The sequence below is a fragment of the Crinia signifera genome, chromosome 7 (genome assembly GCF_055691185.1).
Source record: "Crinia signifera chromosome 7, ASM5569118v1, whole genome shotgun sequence".
NCBI classification, from domain to species: domain Eukaryota; kingdom Metazoa; phylum Chordata; class Amphibia; order Anura; family Myobatrachidae; genus Crinia; species Crinia signifera.
In genome coordinates, this window is record NC_139223.1 from 132,994,224 (window position 1) to 133,015,108 (window position 20,885).

At 41.7% G+C, this 20,885-nt stretch overlaps 1 protein-coding gene across 1 annotated transcript in view; it reads right to left on the bottom strand.

Moving 5' to 3' along the window:
• Nucleotides 1-1,334: 1,334 nt before the first annotated feature.
• MBD5 (methyl-CpG binding domain protein 5) overlaps nucleotides 1,335-20,885 on the bottom strand; it is a 68,020-nt gene continuing 48,469 nt past the window's right edge. The window contains exons 7-13 of the mRNA XM_083153843.1: nucleotides 16,378-18,459; nucleotides 13,528-13,854; nucleotides 11,402-11,589; nucleotides 10,138-11,301; nucleotides 9,372-9,445; nucleotides 7,129-7,204; nucleotides 1,335-5,030 (exon numbers count right to left, since the gene is read on the bottom strand). Coding sequence (XP_083009969.1) covers nucleotides 4,968-5,030; nucleotides 7,129-7,204; nucleotides 9,372-9,445; nucleotides 10,138-11,301; nucleotides 11,402-11,589; nucleotides 13,528-13,854; nucleotides 16,378-18,459 — 3,974 coding nt within the window. The 3' untranslated portion in view covers nucleotides 1,335-4,967. The remainder of the gene's footprint in view (nucleotides 5,031-7,128; nucleotides 7,205-9,371; nucleotides 9,446-10,137; nucleotides 11,302-11,401; nucleotides 11,590-13,527; nucleotides 13,855-16,377; nucleotides 18,460-20,885) is intronic.

A 20,885-nucleotide genomic window follows, 5' to 3' on the forward strand; every position in this document is an offset into this window, starting at 1 on the left:
TTAGGCCAATCACTCAATTGTTGGCAAATTGTACCAATTATTCACTCACAACGCCCTAGTGTAACAGAATTTGTTTCATGGCACCTACATTATACGCCAAAAGTAATTTATTGAGAAATGTATAGCCTCCTTAGTTATGTGGTGAGAGACAGGATACACTTTGGTTTGCCACAATTTTACGACTGGAAGCTACAAGCACTGACTTTACCCATCATATTCACCATTTGAGCTGACCCTAGACCACCAACCCAAATCACCCAGTTTGGGAACCACTGGTCTAGTGTGTATCTAACTTTACTTTGGGATTTAGCTGGAGATCCCATGTTTCACATTTGAAGAATATACATTTTAAATGTTCTTATTGTTGGCTACAAATTAAAGATATTATATGTAACTGTTCAATCACATTTATACAAAAGCATATAAAATATATTCCAGTTCATTTTTTTATAACATGTAAGCAAACGTAGACCTGTCCGTTTTGCTGCCTGCATGGGCCTCCCAGCCTTTAAATGCTGTGGCCCACCAGTTATGGTGGAAATATACAGACAGAACTGTTCGCACAGCACTACTGTCACATGTAAGGCACCATTTCTGCCAGATAGGTTCCCACAATGCTGCTTTTACTCTGGCTACGGGGAAGGTACAGTGCCATGACATTTCTTTAACTCACTGACATCTACAGTATTAAACAAAATGGTAGACAATGCCTTTAGTAAGGAGTTTTTGTTGATCGCACACAGCTGCTTAGTAAAGATTTATATTTCTACATGTATGTATTTATTTTTTCCCCTCATTTGCAATAAACATATGTTTATTAGAAGGAGCATTGGGACTCCATTTTTTGTAAGAAATGTTATTTTCACTGATACACTCACTGGATTACATTTAGACGCACACGTCAGTCAGCGCACAAGACTCACCCCCCACAACTTTTGATTTATGTTATATAGTGGGTACAGGATAACACCCACAGGTCTTGTTGCAGTTCAAACTATACATCTTAAACCCCTAAGTCATGGATGAAGAACTTTGGCACTCCAGCTGTTGTTGGAGAACACATCCCAGCATGCCCTGCAACAGTTTGAGCATACGCATATAGCATAACTATTGCAGGGCATGCTGGAATGTGTAGTTCAACAACAGCTGGAGTGCCAAGGTTCTCCAACCCTGTCCTAAGTGAAGCGCTAAATCCCCAAGCCCATTTGTCTCCAGGATGATTTGGTGGGGTCATAAATGGCAGAATGCTTTTCAAAGCCATATTGACAACCTCGGACACAGAAGCAAATGTAGCAGGGGGCCCCTATAATACAGGTAAAATGGCCTCTAAAAACTTCTTGTCTGAATTAAACATTTTTATTTACTGACAAAAATTATTGCTGGCTGGCAATGCCACTTGGAGACAGAAATAAATGGATATGCAGGTAAGAGATTCAAGATGTGACCAGTTTTTTGTTTTAATCTTAAATTGGTGCAACATTTTTTTTTAAATGTCACAACACTGCATGACCTGTAATGCTCACAATATTTACATTAACTGTATACATAAAACCAGAAAAAAAAAAAAAAAAGGAAAAAAACAACAGTATGGACTGAAACAACTACTCCTATCATCCACACTAGAAAGAACAAATGAAAGAGGAAGATCGCATATACTTTACATAGGTGACAATTATGTAAAGCAGTGAGCAGTATAGAACACAATGTGTGCAAACATTGAGGAAATGGCTGATTGTTTACAAATCATACAATGGAACAATAAAAGAAAAATCTGAAAAGATACACGCACACAACTTTATGGACAAAACAGCAGAAAAGCAGACTATTACAAAAAAATAAAACCTAACAATAACAATTGAAAAGTAACACTAAATACACACACAATCTCAATGAGGACAGGCCAGGGCGTTGGGGGTCAAATAGAATTATATATATAATTCTATATATAAATATCTTGATGCAGCCTGTCATTTCGCCAAGAACTAGTGAGATCATTCAATCTCTTCTTGTGATATATTTTTGTATGCAAGCTATCTCTTCCTTTGTAAATGGTCGCTTTACTGACAAACTGTTTACCTCAGTTATGTCATGTCACTAATTCCCGGAAGACCTATGAGTAAATGTAAAAACCTGCAAATTGTAGGCAGCCGCAAGAGTTTGGTGATGTAGGGGGTATTCAATTCCGGTCGCTATTTTCAGCTGGTGGAAATGGCAGCCGTTTCTGACATAATTAGGTCGATAGTCATTCGACCTATTCAATGCTGATAGTCTGAAACGGCCGCAGATTCGACAATCCAGCGGCCGTTCCTGACAATACAGATTTGCCTCTATAGGGAGTCGAATCTGTTGAACGCGAGTCCCAGCTGGGATTGAATACGGTCAGCTGCTATTTTCACCTGGCGGATATAGTGGCCAGGATTGAATACGCCCTTTAGTGGCTATATTTAAGTGCAGCAATTTAAAAAAGGTAAAACCTGCCTTGTTTTGCCATTTAAATCATTGTCCCATTAAAGCTTAAGGCTAAATGGCAGAAAACTTGTGGCAACTTGCAGGCTACTACATTTACACAATAGCGGCTGCATCCTCATGAACACAGACTACAGAATGGCTGCGCAGACTGTGTGCGGGGACTAGGTATACTAAATTGTGGTGTTCACCATTTATTTTTATATCCACCAGATCTGGAGACAAACATATATTCACGTAATGTTGTCACATAAGTGAATATACAAATGTACAAGTGAATCTTTTGTTACAATACAATGTTGTCGGCTCATTTATATGTAGTGTTTTTTTTTTTCAGTTTCACATTTTCACTTTACGTAACATAAATAATTTGGTTAATAAAATAACTTGCATGTTTCAGCCACGTTAATATATAATCTGTTAACAGTATAAATACTTTTTTTTTTAAATAAAATAAATCTGTGATATGTTACATAATACTGATTAAAAAAACAAAACAAAAAAAAAAACTGCTTATGGTGAGTCTATCACGGCAGCTTGTGACATGTTAATACTGTGGGATGAAGTAACGGAGAGAGACATGCTTCCAAGGGCAAGGCTATGGAGACAGTACAGTTTGTAGTGTCAGAGAAATTAGCAATATAAGTTTACCAGTGAAATCCAGGGACGCGTTCCCTGCTACCACAGCGGTAGTTGTGTTACGAACACAAGGAGGATCACTAAGCACATTCTAGTTATATATGGATCATTTTGTAATGCTACATTAGAAGGAGCTGTCCAGGCTACAAACAGGAGCAAATTAACCAAGCATGTGGGACATAAAGTGGACTGTTGGTGGACAATCTGATGCATTATGCTCCAAATTATTTACTGCGGTCATTTAAATTGGCTTGTTCTTGTAGTAGCTCAGACATCATTAAGGCTGTGAAGAGTGCACATAACGCACCATGGGAGCGTGCTGCGGACTCCCACCACAGCGATGATGAGGCAGACCACCTAAGGAATTGGAACAGGAGGTAAGTACAATAGAACAGAGCAGCTGATGCAGAGTCTATTTACAAAATTTTTTTTTTTTTAAATTAACCCTTTGAGTGCCAACATCGCCGTGAGATTTTCAAAATATCCGCTAAAAACAACAAATTCGCTCACATTTGTTATATCAATTCAAATAACAAATGTTGTTTAAAAATAGATTAGATTTCCTGTAGAAGGAAAACATTTCCTATACAAGTAAAACATCACAGGCCATTATGATGCATAAAAATGTTTGCTTGGCAAATTTCCCACCTATTTTAATTTTTTTTTGACAAATGCAACTGGCACGCAAAGGGTTAAAATAGTAGAAAAAACCTCTTTACTTTTGCAAGTACTGGGCCACTATTGACTTGGGTAGCAGGGAACAGGAATCAACGGAAGGCAGTGAACATAGGTGATAACTATATCGGCGGTGCCGCGGGAGAACGACATAGTGCATACACACTGACAAATATTGACTATATTGGTCAGCGACATCACCCCCTCCCTGCTCCGAACATGCAGTCGCTGAAGAAATTGGCAGATTGAGCTGCATGTATAGGAGGGGGAACGCGCATCGGTAATACATCATTAACATTGGCCATTATGTACGCTCAGTACCGGTATCGTGCTTATCGTTAACAATATATCACCCAGGGTGGTTACCCAGCTTAACTGTTCCATGATAAGGCTGATATTAATTTCAGGCTAGTCAGTGGCCAACTTTTCCACAATAAATAGTACGGATGACTAGAAGAACAAAGCAAAGGAGCAAAGGAGATATAAGGACCAGATAAAATCTATGGACAGTTAAAATCAAAGTATCAGCCGCCCAGGTTAACCTACCTCTACACTAACAAAGGAATAATGAGAACTAATTATTGCAGTTTGTTAGGTAAGCAGTGGCCATGCAATCATATAGTGATGATTAAACCTCACTCAATTACAGGTACCTGAAATGGGAGTAAGGGGCCTCTTGAGGGGGAGGGGGGGGGGGGGGGGGGGGGGGGGGGGGCAGGATTGTTGAGCGCCCCCTGCTGTCATCTGACAGTATGATATAAAAGCAGTTATTTTTACCTCTATACACCGCTTGCACATCAACTTGATAGAAACCAAAGAATTTTTGTACACTATTATAGTACAGTAAAAGATAAAGTGTGCATTAAGTCAGCTTGTACATGACAATATTGTACATTATATACATCTCGGTTATCAGCATCAAACTCTAGAACTTTTTATATACACACTCAAAATGTATCAGAAACATTTGACTATTATTCTTTATAATCACAATTGTAGCATTATAGAAAAACAGATTATCTCTATTCAGTCACATGGTTTTTAGGGTTCCAGCTCCCACCTTCCTAAAATGCAAAAATATTTACCACATATTCACTTTACACCAGGTGGTGATATCTAGAAATATTGATATACATATATTAATATCAATGCCTATATACAAATATATGATCTTGGAACTATCAATGTTATCTGGAGATTTTCCTCCTCTTGGGTTTCGGGATCTTCAGTTGTCGCTCTCTCTGAGGCACCTGAAAGACATGGAGAGTGAGAAGACGAGGTTATATGTAGGTAGGTATATACGTAGGTATGTATACAGTCAGTTAGGGGAGCCACGGCAACCGCCACTCCAAACATTGCTGCCCGGGACTCAGTTGGTGTGGCTCCCCACCTCTGGAGCGGATATATGTGCATTGTCTACAATCAGGGACTGTCAGATAACATGGGTATAGTATACCACAGTAAAGAAACTCTTGGCTGATGTGATAAGGTTGCGGTATATAGGATGACAGAAATTCAGTGCAGCGCAAATGTTTTAGGCAGGTGTGGGGAATAAAAGTCTGCAAAGTAAAAATGCTTTTAAAAATAGAAGTATTCTCATGTCTATAAGACACTCTAACAGGCTGAGTTATTAAACCCGTGGATCTAAAAGTACAGGTCAACCCTCTTTGGACCTATCCAGGTTCATCCTGGTAATTACCCATGATGACATCACCACCAAAGGAAGGTTCCTGTACAGACGCCACTATGAGGAGCAATTTTTAGACACATCACGGTATGCAGAATACCTACTGTATACTCACAAGTTGGATTACATACTATTACAATAGAGCGCTGTTGAGGTTCCTAAACGCTTCCAATAATATCCCTGACAGTTTACTGTGGAATATCCAGCAGGGATGAAATTTCACGAATGTCTTATTGCAAAGGTATATAAAAGAGTGTGACCACACACCCAAGAGTGATATAACATACAGACATGGGTGTGTATACACCCAATGCTGTTTTTCCATAGGTGCAGAAAGTGTGGCTACTAGGGGACCCAGAGATGAGAGGTGCCACCTTCCATGTCAAAGTGTTCAATATAGATGTAAACACGGTCATCATGGCTACATCGGCACCACTAGAGGCAGATAATGTATAGCCAATGAGTCACTGGTGCAACGTCAGTGCGCATATTGCTTATAGCAACCATGAAATAGTGGAGGCTGGGTCCATCTGTACATTTTTCATGATTGGTAGATACATAGGGGAAATTACCAACTTCTGTCATGGGGCCTACCTTCCATAAATATAGTTAAGTTCCTCTACCTGCTCATTGTAATGTGGTATAAAATGAGCACAAGGGCTTTATAAATGTTACATAAAATGAACTGCGGCACTGTATTGTGGTATAGTATGAAGTGGAGGCACCATAGCGTGACATATTATGAATAGGGGGCACTGCAATGTGATAATATGAACTGACACTGTATGTCATAGGGTGAGTTGGGGGTACTGTGTTGCATAAGGTGTACTGGCAGCCCTACAATGCCACAAAATGTTAACTTGGACACTATTATGGGGCATAAAATTAACAGCCGCTCCAGAGAGATGTTTCCTAGAATTATTTAGACAAGGGTCCCTTAAAAATGTTGCTATGGGACCCACAAAGTTCTGTATACTCTCCTGGGTACTTGTGTAATATCTGGGCGCCCGATGCGATTGATTGTATGCCTTAACTTTAAGGCATACAATCAGATGCGATGGACGAGATTTTCCGGTAAAATCGTGTTGATCGCATCGCGACCAAATCGCATCCTATTTTCCATAGGATTCAATGTTAAAATGGTCCTGTTCATTTCCCTACTATCCAAGTGGGCATAGAGTTGATTTTATATAGCGTGGCGAGCGGACGCGGATTACTTAAAATGTATTCCGCGTTCGCTCGCCACGCTTCGGGCTTGGTGGCTCGCCACGCTATATAAAATCAACTCTCTGCCCACTTGGATAGTGGGGAAATGAACAGGACCATTTTAACATTGAATCCTATGGAAAATCGCGTTGATCGCATCACATGCGATTTGGTCGCGATGCGATCGACGCCATTTTTCCGACCCGATCAAAAATTGGGCGCCCAGATATTACACAAGTACCCTCTCCTGTGTCCACCTACCATCATTTCAGACCCAGCACAGGATCCAGGCTCTCAGATAACTGTCTGTCCCCCTCTCCCCTCCTTGTCGCTCTATTGCCAACCTGTCTTTTGGCACTGGATGGTAGATCTGGGGCTTAAACGGTGATACTGCAGGCATGGGCAGGGAGTAGTTGGTACAGTAAGACAACATGGGCCCGTTGTTAATAACTTACATTGCCAGAAATTTTGTCCAGCTCATTCATCGCCTCGTGTATTGCAGCTTCTAGATGGTTATTTAGTGTTCCACTTCTGTAACAGAAAACACAACAGTTACTATTCCTATTATGTTCACTTTAGGGGGACAACAAAGCAGCTTATAAAAGTAGGAAATACCATATTTTGACATTTACATGTTTCAACCATAATGCCCCAAACTGTATCCGGCACACCCCTATCTGATCCGAACTAATCCTCTTGAATTATTTAATTCTAGAGCCTGACCGTAAAGACTTTAGCCTATGAAACATACCCAGTCCACCGCACACTGCGGATCCAATTGACATATGTCTGACCCAGTGCCAGTCAGCGCCACACTGGCAATGGCACTAACTTATTTTGACTGAGAAACACTGATCCAAACTAATCCTCTTGAATTATTGGTACTTTTGTACTAGCACGGCGCCCCGATAATTAGTCGCCCGATTTTTAATCGCATTGCATTCGATACACCCGATAACATGCGATGCGATTTTAACGCATATACAATATTACATTGTATAAGCACCCTAATGTGTGCTGTTAAGCACCCTAATGGGTGCTTACAATGCTTAAATGCACCCCCACGCCACCCCCCCCCAGTATAAACGCGAACTCGAAGTGTGGCGAGCGGCGGCGGTACGCGTCCTACGACCTTTTCATATCCCCACTATCCACGTCGGCGTGGAGTTGATTTTATAAAGTGTGGCGAGCGCAGCGAGCCACCGAGCCCGAAGCGTGGTGAGCCCCGCGAGGGGACACGGATATCTGTGAAGCCCACGAGGGGACGTGGATACCTGTGAAGGTATCCGCGTGCGCTTGCCACGCTTCGGGCTCGGTGGCTCGCCACACTTTATAAAATCAACTCCACGCCGACGTGGATAGTGGGGGTATGAAAAGGTTGTAGGACGCGTACCGCTGCGCTCGCCACGCTTCGGGTTCACGTTTATACTGGGGGGGTGGCGTGGGGGTGCATTTAAGCATTGTAAGCAACCATTAGGGTGCTTATACAATTTATAATCACATCCCATCGAATTGTATAGCATTGTACAACATCGGCCGATATCGCATCGCATGCGATATGGTCTGCGATGCGATGGGTGCCGTGATAGTACACAAGTGCTGAATTATTTAATTCTAGAGTCTGACCTTAAAGACTTTAGTCTATGAAACATACCCAATCTGCCCCTGTACTGCTGCACCCACTGATTTAGGTCTGACTCAGAACTAGACATCCCCATACTGCCAATCCCACTGATTTATGTGTGCCCCAATCGCCAGTGCTCAATTACATAGGTGCCCTGGTCACCAGTACTCCATTGTGCTGGTACCCCATGTGCCAGTGGTCCATTGCATTGGTACTCCAGTTGCCCTGAAACACCAGTCATCAGCATTCCACTGCATTAAACTCCAGTAATCAATGTTACAAATAAAAAAAAAACCAACAGCGTCTCTTTTTTTGAGGCGGTTAAAAGCGGCTGGTGTGAGCAGGCCCACCATGACAAATTTTTATAGATGTTCGATTGAAAGCATCCTGACCTTCGGTATTATCGATTTGGCAACTGCACGGCTAGGGAACGCTCTAAACTAGAGCGTATTGTAAAATTCCCAGGTAAAATTATTGAAGTGCAGCTGCCAACCAGTCTGGAGCTTTATAGTTCCAGAATTTCAAAGACAACTAAAAATAATTTTAGCAGATTCTATCCACCCCTTTTCAGAGTATATTTGAGAAATTACCCTCGCTTAAAAGGTTCAGAACTCTGAGGGTACATACAAGTCATTTGCACAATAGTTTCCTACCATCAGCAGTACATATGTTGAATGCCTAAATGTCGTTACATTTTTCTTTTTTTAAATTTTTATGTATGTTATATGCGGATATTGCTTTTATTGTATTGGTATATTATGTATGTTACAATTTCATCTGCAGAGAGAGTTTCTCCTTCTGCTGATGACAATAAACTGACTTGACTGCAAGCTATGTAGATTGTTTGATACTTATCATTGTATTTATATCATCAAACTCTAACAATATTTGCAAAGATTTTGTTAACGGAAGCAATAATCAGCCTGTCAATTCAAAAGGATCCAGTGGCTCTACTGAGGCATGCGAGTGTGGATTCATTCCCAAAATGACTACATAGTGGCGTAGGTGATGGTTTTGTTTACGCATAATGAATATTCGTTCAATGAATTGGTAGGGTATAGAAAGGATGCTTACTTTCTGTTTCTTTTCTGGGCTCGACTGTAAGCCTCCAACCCCTCTGTCAGCGTCTTCAACTTCTCACTCTCCACCTAAACAAAACCAGCTTATATTATCCAGATCTATAACCAGTGTCGGGCATGTCAGTTAACAGCAACTTCAATTTAGGCTAATTTACAAAACTGCAATAAGGAATACCTCAGTGTAAACTATCTTTTGGGATTTTCTATTCTTAATTTGTGTAAAAGCTCTTACAGGGAAGTGCATGTATTTGTGGCACAAGGGAAGTGTTTGTGAGCTCTGTCCAATGGGAGGAGCGGTGGGGATGAGTGACACTTCTTGGGTCAAGGGGTGTATAAAATGGTTTAATAGGGACATGCCTTGTTTTGATGGAGGGTGTAAAGCAGGCAAAAAGTAATTTCTTGCAGTCATTCCTTTTCTATGTGCTTAATGGAATGCATAATGCACTTTCCTTTTGAACATGAAAGAGTTCAATTTCTAGGCTCCATTTGACCAATCTAATAAAAACATTTGAACACAGCAAAGAGCCCTTTCATTATATAGGCTGTGCAGATGTCAACTCACTCATAATGGAGAATTGTATTTTGTTACTGAATATTACACATTGCAAAGAGAAATATATGTCTAACCATTGTAAAGAATGTGGGAATTTTTTTTGAATATTTAAATATTTTTTTTTAAAGTCCCTCTTTCCCTTATCATCAATATCCCCAATTGCTTACAAATATGCTATAGGGTAAATAAGCAATAAGTGGCTGCATACCTTCCCTTCTTCTGAGTTTTGCTGATATGAGTTGTGCAGGTCGTCCCTCACTAATTTTCCCGGCCATGAAGCCAGTCCTTTAATTTGTCCCCAGACCAAGTCTCCCATATTAAACGTCCTTTGCCTATAATGCATTAAGTCATTTGATGAAGGGGAGTCGGGAATCCTAAGGTCATCCTCGCTACTGATACTTTTTGTGTCTGAGGGACTGGGGACACAACCATTCATGCCCTTTGCATGAAAGTCTCCATTATAATGGATATAGTCTCTTGCTAAAGAACTTTCAAAACTGTTGGAAGAGCTGGGAGATTGTTCCTCCATGCTGATCTCTTGTTTCGGGATGCTGAGCAAATCTCCGAAACCTCTGTGCTGTGGGACACGGGTTCCGTTCATGTGGGCACAGCGTTCCATCGTACTTTCTAACCTCTCTTTAAAACTCATCATAGTTCTTTTGTAATGGTTATATGTGAAATTATCCTCTAGCATCTTATCATTTGGACAGTGTCTGGGTGGCAGTAAAATCTGGCACTGCTCGTCTTCAAAAGAGTGCAATATAGAGACGTTGCCAGATCTCGTTTGGTAAGGATTGCCGTAGACCTGCGGGTTGTGTTCCAAAAACTCCTCACATTTCCATCTGTTTAATTCACCAGGACTCTGACCTCCATTCCAATGTCTTTTAGGTGTATTACATCCTGCTTTGAAATAATCAAACCCATCACCATCAGCCATGTGTTTATTCTGATCCAAGTTTTTTCTCATCCGGGTACCTCTAGAGTTTCGTGTTCTGACCTCATGATCGGCGTTTCCCATGTTTCTACCATGGATGACGGTGCCCACTGTACTTGAGAGATTTAATGGGTCACCGATGGATGCAGTGAAGGCACTCATGGCACTTAGTGCTGGGATAGGGCTCATCTGTGTCGTGCTGGCCACTGCCGTAGTAATGACCACTTGCATTCCTTTACTGGCCGCATCTACCACAGCTTTGTAAATGGCATCAACAGAGTTGTCTCCATCCCGCATGTTATCTTTTATATATTGTTCTGTCCTATGAGGCATGGTACAAGACTTGTCTGGAAATGGAGGAACGGCAGGGTTTGGGTTTTCAGGCATTGAAGATACTGCCATTTGAGCATTGACCTCTTTGTTTTCTTGCATTCTCACCTATATAAATGATAATGAAATACATGTATTACTGTGGAAGGAACATCACCGGTGCTACACATTGACAATTTACTTAGGATGGGAGGACTGATCCAATTACCTGAAAGTTTTGAAACAAACAGGCCATGGGGTTGAAGTTGTTTGGTGGCCCCGCAACTTGTCCTTTTAACGCATGTAGATTGGGAAACCTATGGAGGAGTTGCTGCTGCTGCTGATTATTGTTTAGTAAGGACTGAAGATGAGACAACTGATGGTTATTCAAGGGATTGTTTACTGATGACAAATCTCCTGTAAAAACAATGGATGAAAAGTGAAACACTGATTATGTACCGCTCACTTTGAATAATAGAACTTGCTTAAAGTGCTCATTGATCTCATGGGAGTGGTTTTAAATCCCGGTCGGAATCCTGGTGTTCAAAACCCCGACCGCCGAAATCCCGACAAGGGGGGGGGCGAGACACACACGTGGATCGCCCCCCCTTGCGGGCTCGCTGTGCTCGGCACACTAATTTATTCTCCCTCTATCTCCCTCCACAGAGGGAGAAAGTGTCGGGATTTCGGCAGTCGGTATTCCGGCATCGGGATTTTGAATGCCGGGATTGTAACTGCATCCCGATCTCATGGAACAAAACACAAGCGGAGTCTAATGCTGTCGTTTGACCTCACGCCTAGTTTTGCACAAAAATGCATATGGTCGACATGCAGCTGGGTAAATTTTTTGGGGGTATCATTTGATATGTGACCCCAAATAGTGTACGGCTTCGCTCTCCATGCTTTCCAATAAAGTAGTTTACAGTACAGAAAAGAAAAAACTCCCCCAAAAATTGTGTCAGCCATTGTCAATTTGAACCTGGCTACCTTAAGCACAGTTGACCTGTTAACCATGTCCACCAAATGCATGTCAACCTTTCATCCGGATCCTGGAAACAATTAGGCTAATTTACACAAACCAAAGAGCTTTGCGCCTTTGCATTTCACTAAATTACAATTTTTTTGATCCAGTGGGAGATGGACTGAGAGGTAGATCTACATCTTTTTTTTCTGTGGCTTTTCAAGGAAAATGGAGTGGCAGAAGTGAGTAGATCTGAACAAGTAAATCCACAGACAGCATGAAAATCTAGAGGCTGAAGCGCTTAGATTCCAAGAATGGGAGCACATGTATGGCAACACCAACTATTGGCCAATATGAATTTGTGAGATCCCTTTTGCAAGGAAAGAGGTCAGCCTTGAATACTACTCTCAAAACTATAAAAAGATCTGCTACTGAAGACCTAGACTAGGTGAATAAGAAAGCAGAGAAAATACAGTCCATGACCTGTGTAAGGTGCACGTCTACTGGCAACAGTATAAAGGGCTCTCCTGACCCATGGAGGTGTGGACTGAGGCTGCAGAAGAATGCTGGTGAATAGTGGGATTGACTGCTCTGCAAGAGCTTGCCCTGGAATTTTAGCAAATCATAAAGCTGTATAACATTATGGAAGACAGGGATGCGTCTGTACCTACTACATCTTTACATAAACATTGACCCTCAATAATTAGGAACAATGAACACAGAAAAATAAGGGGATTGTACCCCACTGCTAAATAATAAAATAAAAATAACAATTTGGTACTTATATGTTAGTTGGGCGCCCACTAAGCTATTTGCTTAGTTTTACGCGTACGTTTGCCACGCTTCAGGCTCGGTGGCTCGCTGAAAGCGCCATGCTATATAAAATCAACTCCATGCCGACATGGATAGTGGGGCTATGAGCGTACTTACTATAGTGGGCGACCAACTAACATATAAGTACCAAAAATCTTCCTAAGTGGAAAGTGATCTAGTGAGAGCTGAGCCAACCTGCCATCCCTGCTGTGACCAATACTGGACAATCTCAAAGACCCAAAGAAAAAATGCGTTCATTGGGTAACACAACGTCAAAATCCCGGCGTTTAAACTGCCCAACCGGGGCAATTCTCTCTTGTGGAGGTCCACAACCGCAGCGTGGCGAGCCTGCAAGGGGCTTTTTTGCACCCCCCCTCATTCAGAATACCGGCAGGTGAGATTCTGATGTTGGTATACTGACTGTCGGGATTCGGATTGTCTGTGAGTCATACCTAACCCGTTCTTTTTGCTTCCCCATGATACGCCCAGATCGTCCGTTTTCCTCCTTGCTTTCAGTTTATTACCCAATCTGTGCCACGGCTATGTGCTCACACATAAAGACAGCAAAAAAGGGGGCTTACCTTCTCCTGCTGAGGGCTGCAGCATTTGCATAATGTTCTGATTCAGGAGATGCTGCTGATTCAGAGGTAACGACATTGGCAAAGAGTTCAAAAGATTGGAGTTGATGGGTCGTGGAAGGTGGTGGTTGTTGTTAGTGCTTTGTGCAAAGTGGTTAGCATGCTCTGATCCTGCAAATGGGAAGGAATTGCCCATTGGAAGGTGGTTCTGCATTGGAGTCCCCGATGCTGTTGTGACAATTACGCCATCCTGGAGAACAGATGTGGTCTTTGTGATGGCTGGCTGTCCTGCTCCAGCTATTGCTACTGATGACAATGGTAAGGAACCTCCTAAAGACACAAATAGGAGGTCAGATGTAAAATATATTCAATTGTCAGAAAACAGAAGTGTACATGTCATCTACACACCATGGAGATTGCCACTTTAAGGGTAAAACCAAGAATTATGTCAGTGACACCTCACGTCAACCCAGCTTATGGTGTCTTAGTGATGTCACTTAAGTGAATGGAGAGACTGCACTTTTGGTGATGCTGAAGACCACAAAAAGCCAGCAGTCTCCACCCTGTGTAAATAACATTTTAGGAACATAGACCATATTGGAAATAAAAAGTTATGTGTTTTTCTAAATACTTTAACTGTAATGAGATAGAAACCAAAGTATCACTTTATTTTATGTTCCCGAGTCATATTGGTAAAGAATGGCCTCTGTTAGTAATGAGCAGTGCACCCATCTCAAACCCACATTAGAGGCCAGGAACATTTGTGCAGCTTATCAACTTACTGGAAACCTATACCATTACGGAATAAATAGATTGCATGTAATGGTATTGAGGTGCCTTTTTTATCTCTGCAGTACGGTAAAACTATTTGAAATATTAAGTCATATTTGGCACTAGAATTCACTTTATTACAATAGAGACAAGAGAACAGGGAAAATTAAACAGCAAACATTTGTTATGCACACATATTCAGTATGTCATTTTTGTGTATTATATTTGTGCTAATATAAATCTGTCATGAACTGTGTTATTGTAGCAGACAAAGACAAGGAATATCTTCAACCTATAAAGCAAGAAGTACTTAGGACTTAATATTTAAGATCATGAATGACTGCTGTTTAATTCTGCATGCATATGCCTCTATTGAAATAAAGCATTTTTTTGTACTTGTGGATAATATATATACATATTATACACACATACATGTATAGTATTACAGGGTTGACAAAAAAAAACTATTTACTTTTGCATGTCTTAATGAAAAAGAAATGGTATCCTGTTTGTAATAAAAAATACTGCTAACATTGCTATGTATTAACCCCTTCCCGACATTTGACGTACATTTACGTCATGGCCGGGATGTACTTCCCGACACATGGCATAAATGTACGTCATGTTTTTTAACTGTCACCGCGTCTATAGACGCGGTGACAGAGGGACGATGTCTGCTGTCCCTGACAGCAGACATCTTCCCTCATTGCCCAGGGGGGGCAGCGATGCCCCCCGCCATCGGCGATCGCTGCGATTGGCTGTTCAAACGTGAACAGCCAAAAGCAGCGTTTACTGTGTTGTGTAAAATTTTGACTCTGCTGCCCCCTAGTGTCCAAAAAAAATTAAAGGAGGTTGAAATAATGATGTAATAATAAAGTTTAGATATGGTCTATGTTAGTTATTAACTAATTTGAGTGGTATGATTATTTGTCTCACAAGCAGAAAATGTAACATTTTGCAAATTGCAAAACGTTCAATTTTTTTACGACATTTTGGTATTTTTCACAAAAAAAAAAACAACTGTATCGACCAAAATTTACCACTAATTTAAAGTACAATGTGTCACGAGAAAACAATCTCAAAATCACTGGGATAAGTAAAAGCAATAAAAAGTTATCCCCACATAAAGTGATACATGTCAGATTTGAAAAAAAAAAGCTCTGTCAGGAAGGCAAAAACATGCTGCGTCGGTAAGGGGTTAATAACCATGATCAACCACGGTTTAATGTTTTTTAACATGAACAATCCAAAGGATTTATTTGAATTTTTTTTAATAAAACCATTTTTAGATTAAACATAATTAATTTAAACATTAGTTCAGCATTAGCACTGGATATGTAACAAGGTTTTAAATTGAAGTAAAAGTGAAGATTAAACTATGAGGTGGTTCTCTGTGTATTGCCGGTTTACTCTTTAAGATTGTGAGTGTTAACTTTTCTGCCCTATGGGAATGCTGGGGGACAAGCTTGATGCTAGGCAGATTTAGCACCTCTCCCTGATTTGCCTCCCTATATTTTTGCTGTGTGTGTGATTTACTGCATTGGCTCAGCTTACTTAGATAAAGACCACAAGCAACAAGAATGTGCAAGTATTCCTGGGATTCCTTACAATAGGCTTACAGTTAAGTGCCCAAAGCATGTACAGTGCGGGCCATGTGAGGGGACATGGAACACTTTGACCTCATGTCGATGCTTGCTGACCTTCAGTGTTCAACCCAATACATGTCGACTAATATTGGATGACCCAATGACCCATACCCAATCTGTTTTTGAAGCCAACATGTGAATGACAGACCGCAATTACAACACTACTGAATATTCTGGCACTATATAAACGGTTAATAACTAAAATAAAACATTTCTGAAATGTCCTGTAATGAATAACAAATTTTGCTGTGACAGAATTGCACATCATTTTGTTTCCTTTCTTTTACAATACAACAAGCAAATAACCTAAAAATATGTAGTGAAATCCACAGAACAATCCCCATTAAATATTTTAAATGTATTGTATCTAAAAACACAGCAATGTAAATGACTGCAGACACTCAAGAATATACAGTAGCTTAAGTGAAAAGCATACCTGAATCAGAACTGTTACCAATGTTGTTGGGTAACATTGGGATGGAGGATGAGGTCTGGATTCTTGACTGGGGTGGGGCATGATGCAAAGGGTTCCCTGGATGGGTTAGCATCCCGTAACTATTGTTGCTTTGTATCTGGTTGAGGAGTCCAGTGATATGAGTATTAGAAACTGGATTGCTGCTGAGGACTAAGGTACTATTAGGATTTTGGCAGGAGACTCCTTCTCCTCGAACTGGTAAATTATGTGCCAGTGAATTATGTAGATTAGTAGAGTTCAGGCTGTTGTCATAATTCAGTTGGTTGGCAGAGCAAGGCAAACTCATGTTTGAGTCAGGAACGTTGCTGCTATTGCTGTTTATATGAGAGTTCTGACAACTCATGGTCTGGAGGAGTTGTGACATTGAATTAATTGGAAATGAATTTTGCCCTTGTTTCCTCAACAGGTCCGCGCCAGGTTTTTGCATTCCCGAATTATCCATGGGTGGTGGCTTGAGTAGATTCATTGCCGTTGATGCAGGTTGCTTTCTTTTCCTTAAGTCCTTTTGTTGAGACATCAGCTTATCTCTCAGAGCTGCCCGGCCACTCTGTCCCTCTGCCGGTGGTAGCAGTACATTAGAGGATGGAGGAAACATTGTGGGTAAAGTGCTATTTCCTTCGTTGCTGCCACAGCTGACAGCAGTTACAGAACTGTTAGTATTACTAGCAAGTTTATTTTGATTTGCTAGCTGTGCTTTGGCTGCTGCTGAAAGTAAACTGCTTGCTGGGAAAGATGCAGCATTATGCTGGTTCAAGATCTGATTTAAAGGCATACCCAGCAAACCCATCTGACTCTTAATAGGAGTGTTACCAGCCGAAGGTGGGGGAAAAACAGTGTTGTTTGGAGGGTTTAATACATTGCTCATTCCAGCTATCAATGGGTTATGCATGTCTTTGTAGAGATGATGTCCATCATGCTTAGTTGAAGGGCTTGATGGCATGGATGGTCTTGGAGAGCCCATACTGTGTCTTGGAGAACGTGGTGGGACTTTGAGGCCACCACAGGGAGGTTGTGCTCCTAATGGAGGCACCATGAAGGTTCCATGATCAGATGATGTGGAAGAAGAGCGTGATCTTTGGGGAGACGCCTCAATCCTTCCAACACAGGGTGTTATTGTGTGTACTGGGGAGGTTACTGGTGAAGGGGATAAAGATGTTGAGGCTGGGTGCTGAATTCTTTGAACATGATTTCCATGATTCATGTGACCAGGTTTGACCGTTGGCAACGGGAGATTACTTGGCAAAGGAACAACAGCAGGTGGCATGTTTACATTCATCACAGGTACCTGAGAGTGAACATTTGGATGAAATGTGGTAGTGCTCATTACAGGGTTTTGAAGAACTGGCTTACTGGGGATGGGGTCAAGGATACCAAGTGGATCTTTTTCTGAAGACGTTAATGGCTTTTTCTGAAGAGCACAAAGTGGTGGTGGTGGAGGTGGAGGCGGTGGTGGAGGTGGAAGAGGGAGTGGGGGACCTTGTGTTGCTTTATGGTGAAACATTGCACGTGACATATCCATGTTGGGTGGATAACTGCAAAGGGTTTTCTTCAACACTGGGCTAGTAAATGTGGGTGATAGAGGCATATTCGTCCTTCCAGCCATAGCACACGATGGCTGCACAGGAGAACCATGTAACATAATAGACTGTGGAGAAATGGGAGTCCTGTTTACATGAATGGGACTAGAATTGGGTGGAGCATGATAGTTGGGATTGTTCCTTGTAAATGTGTCAGGACTTCCCAATGGGTCAGTCCTTGGAGAAGCAGATCCATCACCATAAATCTGGGATACAGATGAAGCTGGACTTGGCATGCCTCCATGGCCCCCACGAAATGGTGATTTCTGTCCATGCTTGCTGCTACCTAACCTTTGCCGTGAATAAATGGGGTGAAGGTCATGCGGCTGAGTTCCAACATGTTCTTTAACCAACAATTTATATGGGTTTTTACATTCTGGCAGCAGAGAACCAACGGTGCCATCATGTGATTTATTTCTTATGGACCGTGGGGTTGCAGCTCGCGTGGAAACCACAGGAGCAGAATCTGCATGAAAACAAACAGAAATAAAAATATATATCCATAAGAAAATAATAAAAAGAGTTTTGTAAGTCACGTTTTTAATATTATTCAGGTGCTAACTGAAGAAGGCAGGATTGGGCCAGGAGAGGATTGTCTGCTCACAGGGTGAAAATATATAGATGAATAAATATCTTACATTTCCTTTACAATAGTAATTACTAGCAACCATAACAGTTCATTACATGTAAATTGTTTGTACTGCAACTTAGTAAATATAACCACGGAGAGCTAATAGTATGCTGTCAGTTCAGTAGTACATAGGGGGTGCAGGTAGAAAAAATGCAGAAGAAACTGTACTCTCTGTATAGCATACCCAGCCATCTTTCGCTCTGTATAGTACACAACCATCTCTCGCTCTGTACTCTCTGTATAGCATACAAAGCCATCTCATGCTCAGTAATCTCTCTGTATAGCATACACAGCCATCTCTCGCTCTGTACTCTCCGTATAGCATACACAGCCATCTCTCGCTCTGTACTCTCCGTATAGCATACACAGCCATCTCTCGCTCTGTACTCTCCATATAGCATACACAGCCATCTCTCGCTCTGTACTCTCCGTATAGCATACACAGCCATCTCTCGCTCTGTATTCTCAGTATAGCATACACAGCCATCTCTCGCTCTGTATTCTCTGTATAGCATACACAGCCATCTCTCGCTCTGTATAGCATACACAGCCATCTCTCGCTCTGTATTCTCTGTATAGCATACACAGCCATCTCTCGCTCTGTATTCTCTGTATAGCATACACAGCCATCTCTCGCTCTGTATTCTCTGTATAGCATACACAGCCATCTCTCGCTCTGTATTCTCTGTATAGCATACACAGCCATATCTCGCTCTGTATTCTCTGTATAGCATACACAGCCATCTGTCGCTCTGTATTCTCCATATAGCATACACAGCCATCTCTCGCTCTGTATTCTCCATATAGCATACACAGCCATCTCACGCTAAGTAATCTCTCCGTATAGCATACACAGCCATCTCACTCTCAGTAATCTCTCCGTATAGCATACACAGCCATCTCTCGCTCTGTATTCTCTGTATAGCATACACAGCCATCTCTCGCTCTGTATTCTCTGTATAGCATACACAGCCATCTCTCGCTCTGTATTCTCTGTATAGCATACACAGCCATCTCGTTCTGTATGCTCTGTATAGCATACACAGCCATCTCTCGCTCTGTATAGCATACACAGCCATCTCTCGCTCTGTATTCTCTGTAAAGCATACACAGCCATCTCTTGCTCTTTATTCTCTGTATAGCATACACAGCCATCTCTCGCTCTGTATTCTCTGTATAGCATCCACAGCCATCTCGTTCTGTATGCTCTGTATAGCATACACAGCCATCTCTCGCTCTGTATAGCATACACAGCCATCTCTCGCTCTGTATTCTCTGTAAAGCATACACAGCCATCTCTTGCTCTTTATTCTCTGTATAGCATACACAGCCATCTCACGCTCAGTAATCTCTCTGTATAGCATACACAGCCATCTCACGCTCAGTAATCTCTCTGTATAGCATACACAGCCATCTCACGCTCAGTAATCTCTCTGTATAGCATACACAGCCATCTCACGCTCAGTAATCTCTCTGTATAGCATACACAGCCATCTCTCGCTCTGTACTCTCCGTATAGCATATACAGCCATCTCTCGCTCTGTATTCTCCGTATAGCATACACAGCCATCTCTCGCTCTGTATTCTCCGTATAGCACACAGCCATCTCTCGCTCTGTATTCTCTGTATAGCATACACAGCCATCTCGTTCTGTATGCTCTGTATAGCATACACAGCCATCTCTCGCTCTGTATAGCATACACAGCCATCTCTCGCTCTGTATTCTCTGTAAAGCATACACAGCCATCTCTTGCTCTTTATTCTCTGTATAGCATACACAGCCATCTCACGCTCAGTAATCTCTCTGTATAGCATACACAGCCATCTCACGCTCAGTAATCTCTCTGTATAGCATACACAGCCATCTCACGCTCAGTAATCTCTCTGTATAGCATACACAGCCATCTCTCGCTCTGTACTCTCCGTATAGCATATACAGCCATCTCTCGCTCTGTATTCTCCGTATAGCATACACAGCCATCTCTCGCTCTGTATTCTCCGTATAGCACACAGCCATCTCTCGCTCTGTATTCTCCGTATAGCACACAGCCATCTCTCGCTCTGTATTCTCCGTATAGCATACACAACCATCTCTCTCGCTCTGTATTCTCTGTAAAGCATACACAGCCATCTCTCGCTCTTTATTCTCTGTATAGCATACACAGCCATCTCACGCTCAGTAATCTCTCTGTATAGCATACACAGCCATCTCTCGCTCTGTACTCTCCATATAGCATACACAGCCATCTCTCGCTCTGTAC